Raw genomic sequence first — 9705 nt, 5'->3', positions numbered from 1 at the left:
AACGCTCAAGTGCTAAGCTAATGAAATGGGTGAAGTCAATCACATCATTCTCCTAATGATGTGATCCCGTTGATCAAATACAACTCATGTCTATGGTTAGAAAACTTAACCATCTTTGATCAATAAGCTAGTCAAGTAGAGGCATACTAGTGACACTATGTTTGTCTATGTATTCACACATGTATTATGTTTCCGGTTAATACAATTCTAGCATGAATAATAAACATTTATCATGAAATAAGGAAATAAATAATAACTTTATTATTGCCTCTAGGGCATATTTCCTTCATAAACAATTGTGTATCAGGTGGGGCAAATACAACTATGACAACTCCTGTAAAAATATGCCCTTCCAATAAGATCTGTACTGAACATCTGAATCGACAACGTGGCATTTGTTTCATCAATCCAGCATGCGTCATCAGAGCGGGACTACTGACCCTTGGAATTGTGCCACCGCAAATAAATAGGGGGCATAGATCTGATTTTAGAAGCTCAGCTGACAAATCCAGCGATAGAAAAAGCTTGGGCGCATCGAATTTGTTACCTGATCTTCTCACGAATGGATCCACAGTGAGGGGGGAGGGGGCAGGTGTGGCAGGACGGAGCGGCAAGATAGCAGCGAAGCATAGGAGGAGATGCTGAGGTCGCTAACTGCTACTCCTCGCGCAATAAGAAAATCGAGCGTCCACTGTTTGAAGTTTGACTACGGTACTCCTCACGCCGTCTACGCACCAATCGCAGCGCCATCGGGCGACCATGCAGTACCCGGTAGAAACCGGTTACGCTAGAAAATCTTTTCGCTAGGGTTGCCTCGAAATGCATGCCCTCATTTCAAGATTCATAGCCATCCTCCCAATGAGTCGATGAGCCCCAATGCTCTCTTGCCACTCTTCATTGGTGGTAGCTAGGGTTTCCGTTGGTGGAACCCCCAACACGGCCTCTGGCCTGAAGCGCAAGTATGAGTTCTTGTTCAATTGTGTGTCTACTTGTCTTGTCCCCAAGATCGTGGGGTGGTGAGAAACTTTGCTATTGACCTCATGTTGAGGATGCGCTCCTACCATGGAATTAGTATTGGATTTGCTATTTCACATCTAGATGTGAACTCACATCTAAATGCAGGGCCATTGGATCGTCTATCTTTAATATTCGTGCAAAAACTCGATGGTCTAGCTGCTGAGCTTGCTAGCTGCGCGTTGTCTCGCGTGCAGCCTATGTCCAGGTCATTGCTAGTACACGGTCGGCCCGTTGTTGGGTTTCACAAGTCTGTACTCCTTTTCTTTTTGACACAAGTCTGTTCTCCTGAAGGTTGTTCCTAGTGCGACGTCGTCTGCGTTTTTCCATTTCTTTTCACATGTATGTGCCATCACTCAGTTCTAGTTGTTGTTTTTTTCAAACTCCCATTTGACTTCTAGTATTCATTTTTTTGTTCATTTTTGTTTTATTTTTCCTGTTTCATTATTGTTTTAAATTATGTAGTATTTTAAATTCATCATTTTTGTTTTTATTTATATTTTCAGTTTTCACCTTTTTCATTTTTTTATTCTTCATTTATTCATTTAAAATTCATGAAATTGTTTTCACTTTGTCACATGTTCGCCTTAAATGTCGTGTAAATCTTGATTACAGTTTACTTTATCACGCGTGCTTTGTGTCGCGTAGTGTGTTTGGTGTCTACTTGTCGACTTGCTCGCATGTGCGTCTTTTGTTGGGTGTTTCCGCGGCGCGGTCTTTGATCCCATTTTGATCATGTTCGCACAAACTCGATCATGCATGTCCGTGTCAGCTTGTTCTTTTTTGTGGCGCGTCCTCTTGTCCTGTTTGTTTTGTGTTGTCGCATTTATTTTCACATGGCCCATATTATTTTGACCCCATATTCTCACTGACCGACCTTTGACCCCTATTATTTTGCCTGTATTTTATTTTTCATCCCAGTTATAGGTCCATCATTGACATGCAACTGGCCTGTAGTTTGTTTCATCCTAGTTACAAGTCAATTATTGACTCGCAACTGGGATCATAGTTTCGTAGTTGTCCCAGGTGCAAGTATGCCCTCAACTCGCAGCTGGAGTATGTATTTTTGTTTTTCATCCCAGTTTCAGGTCAATCATTGGCACACAACTCGACATGTAGTTTGTTTCATCCTAGTTGCAAGTCGACCCTTAACTTACAACTAGTCTCGTAGTTTTGTAGTTGTCTCGATTCCAAGTCCACCCTTGACTCGCAACTGGGCTCATAGGTGTCCGAATTGCAAGTGCACCCTCGACTCGCAACCAAAGCATGTGTTTTTATTTTTTATCCCAGTTGCAGGTCCATCATTGATGCGCACCTGGGCATGTATGTTGTCTCGTCCTAGTTGCAAGTTGATCCTTGACTTGCAACTAGGCTCGTAGTTTCGTAGTTGTCTCAGGTGCAAGTCCATCCTTGACTTGCAACTGGGCTCATTGTTGTCCGAGTTGCAAGCCCACCCTCGACTCCTATCCGGAGTATGTGTTTTTTGTTTTTCGTCCAAGTTGCAGGTCCATCGTTGATGTGCAACTTGGCGTGTAGTTTGTCTCATCCTCTTGCAACTGGGTTTGTAGTTTCATGGTTGTCCCAGGTGCAAGTCCATCCTTGACTCGTAACTAGGCTCATAGTTGTCCGAGTTGCAAACCCACCCTCGACTCGCAACCGGAGAATGTGTTTTTGTTTTTCATTCTAGTTGTAGGTCCATCATTGGCACGCAAGTGAGCATGTAGTTTATTTCATCCTAGTTGCAAGTCGACCCTTAACTCGCAACTGGACTCGTAGTTCCATAATTTTCCCGGTTGCAAGTCCACCCTTGACTCGCAACTGGACTCATAGTTGTCCGAGTTGCAAGCGCACCCTCGACTTACAACCGGAGCATGTGTTTTTATTTTTCATCCTAGTTGTAGGGTCCATCATTGACACGCAACTAGGCGTGTAAGTTGTCTCATCCTAGTTGCAAGTCGACACTTCACTTGCTACTGGGCTCGTAGTTTCGTAGTTGTCCCAGGTACAAGTCCACCTTTGACTCGCAACTGGACTCATAATTGTCCGAGTTGTAAGCCCACCCTCGACTCGCAACCGAAGAATGTGTTTTTTTCATCCCAGTTGCAGGTCCATCATTGACATGCAACTGGGCATGTAGTTTGTCTCATCCTAGTTGCAAGTCGATCAATGACTCGCAACTGGGCTCGTAGTTTCGTAGTTGTCCGAGTTGCAAGCCTACCCTCGACTCGCAAACGGAGAATGAATTTTTGTTTTTCATCCCAATTGCAGGTCCATCATTGACACGCAACTAGGCGTGTAGTTTGTCTCATCCTAGTTGCAAGTCGATCAATGACTCGCAACTGGGCTCGTAGTTGTCAGACTTGCAAGCCCACCCTCGACCTGCAACTGGAGCAGGTGCATTTGTTTTTCATCCCAATTGCATGTTCACCCTTGACTCGCAACTGGGCGCATAGCTTGTTTCGTCCCAGTTGCAAGTCGACCCTTGACTCGCAACTGGCTCGTAGTTTCATAGTTGTCCTAGGTGCAAGTCCCCCTCGACTCACAACTTGTCCAAGTTGCAAGACCATCCTCTACCCACAACTAAAGCATGTGTTTTGTTTTTAATCCTAGTTGCAAGTCTACCTTTTATCGCAACTAGCTCATAGCTTGAATACGTGAACATTTTTAAAACCACAAACATTTCTTGAATATGTGAACATTTTCCGGGTTTTCTAACGGGTTTGTTATTTTCCCCTTACATTTATTTATTTATTTCATAAATTTTCAATGTGCATTTTGAAATTTTTAGTGTGTGATGGTAAAAGGTTTACCCCAGATATATTAAACAAAGTTCACCGTACAAAGGAAAGAAAGTCAATGTATATTAAAAAAAGTTAAATCATATATTAAATTATTGTTCAGTGTGTATTCGAAGAAATAATGTTCACTGTATATGATAAAATGTTTAGTCTATATTTGAAAAAATATTCAACACATATTAGAAAAAATATAATACAAAAAATATAAAAAAGAAAAAAACTGGAAGGAAGCCAGAAGAAACACTAAACCTGAAAGAGAAAAAGAAAGAAATTATAAAAAAAATACAGAGTGCAGTACTGCCTTTTCTTTTGAGCAAAAAGTGTACTATTGCGTGAAATACAAAGAAAACAAAAGAAAAGGAGGTAGCGATCAAGGAGAAGCACTAGGCCTGGCCCATGCGAGCACGCTCTGGGTGGCCCTGGTTTACTCATGCTGGCTGATTCTCAAAAAAAAAAAATGACGCTGGGATTGACAGACAAAACAACAACAAACAAAGAAAAGGCAACAAACAAGTGCTAAAAAATCAACTTAGATGTGACATAGTTATCTTATATCTAAATGAGTCCTAGACACACCCAATTAGTATTAGTTGACTCCCGCTTGCCGGCCCCTAAACAAACTGGCCTCACCAGAAATTTCTCGCACTGCATGCATGTATATTTAATTTATTCGAGTTCTAGCTAGAAGCCTCAACAGATTTGAAGGAGACGAAGCACAAAAGAAACGTTCTTAATTAACCTCACCTCTCAACAACCGGAAAAACAAGCGTCCCCATCTGCCACTGGCGGATCATATCGTATGCAGAACCGGAAGGAAAGAGACACGGAGCTGGTCACACCAATCAGCTGCTCGATCTAGCTATTGCTCTCCAGCTTATGTTCATGACCGGTTCACATATCAGTCGAGTCAACTGTATGTAACCATCAGGCTAATGTTTGTTACCACTATTTCTGTATCATATCACTACCAACGCCCTTTGATTAATTTTCGGAGCCACTGGGAAGAAAAAGAGCACATTGGGCGAATTCAATGACGCTTAAGATTGGTGGCAACCACCGGTGTATAGTAACGTTCCAACGAAGCCAAAATACATTGTTAATTTTAAGCACGCGGCAACATATGCATTCTTGGCCAAGGCTAGGTCTTCGAATTTCGAATGCCTACCTATATAAGTAGCTTCATGCTGGAACTATGGCAACACGCATTCTCCACCGATTGACCACTTACACTTCTCTCTTCCCATCCAATCTTAGTCGAGCAAGCAAGCTAGCTTCGAAAATATGGCGGCTGTTGCTGCAAAGCTGCACGTTCTGATGGCTTGTGCATTGCTGCTCCTCGCTGTGGGGTGCCAGGCCAGCCCTTTCTGGCCACTGCAGATCGGGTTCTACCACGACAAGTGCCCCCAAGCGGAGGCCGTTGTCAAGGGCGTCATGGAGAAGGCCATCTCCCAGAACCCCGGCAATGGCGCCGCCATGATCCGCATGCTCTTCCACGACTGCTTCGTCGAGGTACTGCAAGAAACGAATTTGCAAACATATATATATCTGCAGCCGATTAGTCAGGCTTGGTTAATTTTGTTGAGTTGTTGATGAATAGGGATGTGATGCTTCCGTCCTACTCGACCCAACCCCGTTCAGCCCGACGCCGGAGAAGCTCAGCCCGCCGAACGACCCTTCCCTGCGGGGCTTCGAGCTGATTGACGCGATCAAGGACGCCGTCGAGGCGGCCTGTCCGGGCGTCGTCTCCTGCGCCGACATCGTCGCCTTCGCGGCCCGTGACGCCTCCTGCATCCTCAGCAGGGGCAAGGTGAACTTCGAAATGCCGTCCGGCCGCCGCGACGGCACCTTCTCCAACGCCTCCGAGCCGCTCAAGTTCCTGGTCCCACCGGCGTCCAACCTCGGCGAACTCATCGAGAGCTTCGTCGTCAAGGGCCTCAACGCGGAGGACCTGGTCATCCTCTCCGGTGCGCACACCATCGGCCGCTCCCACTGCTCCTCCTTCGTCCCCGACCGCCTCAACGCCCCCTCCGACATCAACGGCGGCCTCGCCGCGTTCCTGAGGAGGCAGTGCCCGGCCGACGCGACCTCGGGCGGCAACGACCCGACGGTGATGCAGGACGTGGTGACGCCCAACAAGCTGGACAGGCAGTACTACAAGAACGTGCTGTCGCACACCGTGCTCTTCACCTCCGACGCGGCGCTCATGACGTCGGCGGAGACGGCGAGAATGGTGGTGGACAACGCCAACATCCCCGGGTGGTGGGAGGACAGGTTCGAGAAGGCCATGGTGAAGATGGCCGGCATCGAGGTCAAGACCGGCTACCAGGGCCAGATCAGGAAGAACTGCCGCGCAATCAACTACTACTAAGTGGAGTGGTACAGCTGCGCACGTACGTACGTGTGCATGCATGGTGAAAGATCACTCAATCTCGATTCATTCTTTGCTCTAACCTGCAAGCGAGTTCATGTTATTGTAAAATTTGGCAATTCTTTCACTGCGCTCTTTTTCTTAATTGTCGTTTTTTCCTTTGGTTATTTCTTTGTCCAATTCTCTCCGAGCTACGTAATTCTTTGTGTATATGGGGTAGTACATGTGTGACTGCAAAGCAATGTTGTTATAATGTTCTGTATTTGGAATAATAAAGTGATGCATGCAACAAATTTTTTTTGAAGATGTACACTCATAGGCATGCATTACTTGTATTTTCATAATAACAACGATACAAAGATGAGACGCATACAAGCAATAGAAAAACAAGAAGAATACAAGCGGTTGTACTACTGCATACTACCCTCGCAGCAACTACCAAGCTTTCCAATTTTTCGATGAGCGGCACCCACACCTGCACCCAACAATGTCACAGCTCTTTCCCGCTTGCAGCCCCATCTCCGACGAGGTACTGGATCAGCCTCGTCGTGGCCGACACTCATTGTTGTCGTTCCTCATGTCGTCCCCGCCTTTAGATCAAACCCGCCTTTAGCTTTGATCTGAAATCGACCGACGCCAGAAAAGAAAATTACGGACCTGAGTTAGCAAAACCATAAATTACCTCAGTTGGTGCGTACGCACATAGTATTCTTTCCCCTCTCGCAAGGCGGCTAAGGAAAGCCTTCTTCTCTTCGATCTTCGCCGGCGAGCCCGTGGATTCGCGTCCCCTCCGCCTGCCGCTCTGACGGTCGGTGGCGGGGGAGGGTATTCCTGGTGCCTCGACTTATATAGGCCGGCTCCAGTATGGGAGCGGCGACAGCGGCGCGTCTGCGGTCGTTTTAGCGGCGGCAATGGTCGTTCGGTTGTTCATGGACGTCGATGTAATTTTTATTATGTTTGGAGTGTTTTGTACTACTGGTAAGTCTTCATAATAGATCTGATATTTTTGCAAAAAAAAAATCGAGAATGTTATTACCATCAACGACAACTGGAAAAGGAGCCGGTTCCGTTATGATTTTCCATGTAGGAGTACTAACAACACTAGTGCACTAGGAACGAACAAAGGGACTATGCATGTGTCCAATCTGAAATCTGAATTTATCAGTAGGCCCCATGCGTCGCTGTGAGCGAGTGCACTGTGCATGCGTCTGCTAATGATCAGTCGTGCTGTGTGCGCCAGCGAGTTGAGACAAAGTTAGCATGACAAAAAAAATTGACGATATCTTAACCCCTGCCATGAATCAATTCATGGTACTGCCTCCGTCAATATAAAATGTCATTATAACTAAGTACTCGTATAAGCGTAACGATCAAGCAATTTTTTAACGAACGAGTTCATTGCCAGAAGGCAGAGCAAGTGAAATGTCGCTGCTGTGTTGGATATGCCTAGAAGATTGCTTCCACACGCTGGCCTACATACGCCTACACACAGCTAGCAAGATCATTGAAAATTTAACAAATCCCGTCCCCCAGTTTTATATTTTCTCTACACGCTTTGCGTAGAAAAGCAACCTACCCGCATAGAAAAAGGCATCAAATTCTTCTCACGGTCTCTTTTTCTCCCCAAAGAGAATAAAAGAGGCTAAAAATAGCAAGCGGAATGCGTGTGACTTTGTGAAGATATTTTCTTTATACAAAAGTGCAAACTACCTCCAAATGGCAGAATGCCATGTATTTAAAAACAAAACTTAATGCTCGAATGACATGTTCTTGGGAACGAGTAAACCTTACATAGTCGCATTGTAACCTTGAACTGTTCACGGTTTATACATGGTCAAACTGGTTCTAACACTTGATCCTTTCACTGATATTAAGCATGGCAAAATTCAACAAAATTTCAAGAGGTTTCATGTAGTTTTAGATATTGTGATGGTACCCAGAATATTTGCATCGTCTTTGTTTAATTTACCACATCGGATCTTCCACACTCGGCAAACATGACTCGACTGACCACTAGTCGGCAAAGGCAAGTATGTCGAGTCGAATCTTTGCCGAGTGCAAAAAATGAAAACTCGGCAAACTAAGGGTCAGGCTGTATTCGGGATGAAGGAATTTCACAGAAAATGTGGAGGTTTTCTTTCTGTGGTTTTTTTTTTCCTTTAGAGGCGGTACAAAGGTTGCAACAAAACCATAGGAATTGAAGCTCTAACGTGCATATTCCAAAGGAATCTGAACATCCACTCCGTCCAGCAAGCCGGAGGCCGTCGCCATGGCCGGGTCCCACAAGCTCGCCATCGGCAGCTTCTCCGAGCTTAAGGCGGCACTCCGGAGCGTCGAGTGCGCCCACTCCACACACTTCTCCGTAGGAGAGAGCAGATGGTTCTTCAAGTTATGCCTTAATCCCCATGTGCGCCGTATGTTCACGTTCCTGTGCCTCGTCCACACTGGCGCCGATGAGGCGCTGACGACGGCGGAGTTCAGCTTTGAGGTTGAGGGGGTGGTGAACTTCGAGACGCAGAAGATGACGCGCACGTTTGACTGTGCCAACCCTCAACACCGCTTCCCGTACCAGCTTGAGCCGAGCACGCCGACCATGAACGACCGCCTCATTGTTCGGTGCCTCCTCGCTGTTATTGCGGAGAAGCCAAGATTGCTCCCTGCTGCTATTCCGACCGATATCCCGCACACCGGATCAGTACTAACTCCTCTACTGAGCACCATGCATGGTGAGATATGATACCTCTTTGGATGACGGCCTTGAGCTGTTTTGCAAACTACTCCCTCAAAAATATAGTTTTTGATCCCTGAAAACTTATCCCCTCCCAACTAAACTTGCTTTGAAAAGAGCAACTCTCAGCAAACTTCGCTCTTCCACGCCGTCTATCTCAGTCCCCTCCCCATCTCTGCCTCCCTCCCCATTGTCTCTATCCTCGCCGAAGTCGAAATCTGCCGAATACGTGATTTTCGTTGTCATTGCTGTCACGAAGCCCCAATTCGCTAGGAATGAAACTGTCAAAAGCATCATAATGTCGTAGGCTACCCCGAGCATAAACCCACGCGAGCCACCGGCGCCGGAAGCAGCCGAGTTCATCACCGCCATCATCGAGCTCGCCATCGCTTCCTCTGGCTCGTGTTCATCACCGGCGAGGGAATCGGTGTTGCAGGCTACTAGGAGACTCCCGTACCTCCATGTCGCACGGTCGCCATCCAAGCTCCATCATCGGCCGCCACTGCTAGGAACTGCTAGGAGCTCCTCCACACACAAGGTGTGTCACACGATCGCCACCTAAGCTCCATCATCGGCCGCCACTGCTAGGAGCTCCTCCACACAAGGTGTTCGGCCAATTAGACGAACGGTAAATCTTCTAGGGAAAGGGCTTGGTGCCCAAAAGTTCAGTGCCTTATATATTGGAGATTAAAGGATAGGAGAAGGGCTTGAGATTAGGTGGTTATCTGTGCTAAGCTAACAAACAAATCAAACCTCAAAGATAAGAAATTCTTAATGATTGATTGATTGCAACAAAA

General features: G+C 46.2%; 1 protein-coding gene across 1 annotated transcript; it reads left to right on the top strand.

The window, feature by feature from the left end:
• Positions 1-5003: 5003 nt before the first annotated feature.
• LOC125548861 (peroxidase 2-like) lies at positions 5004-6480 on the top strand. The gene is made up of 2 exons (XM_048712389.1): positions 5004-5321; positions 5410-6480. Exons 1-2 carry the CDS (start codon positions 5094-5096, stop codon positions 6178-6180), a joined length of 999 nt encoding a protein of 332 aa, XP_048568346.1. The 5' UTR covers positions 5004-5093; the 3' UTR covers positions 6181-6480.
• The last annotated feature ends 3225 nt before the right edge of the window (positions 6481-9705 follow it).

This window comes from Triticum urartu, chromosome 3 (assembly GCF_003073215.2).
Source record: "Triticum urartu cultivar G1812 chromosome 3, Tu2.1, whole genome shotgun sequence".
Lineage (NCBI taxonomy): Eukaryota > Viridiplantae > Streptophyta > Magnoliopsida > Poales > Poaceae > Triticum > Triticum urartu.
This window is presented reverse-complemented; position numbering and strand designations above follow the sequence as displayed.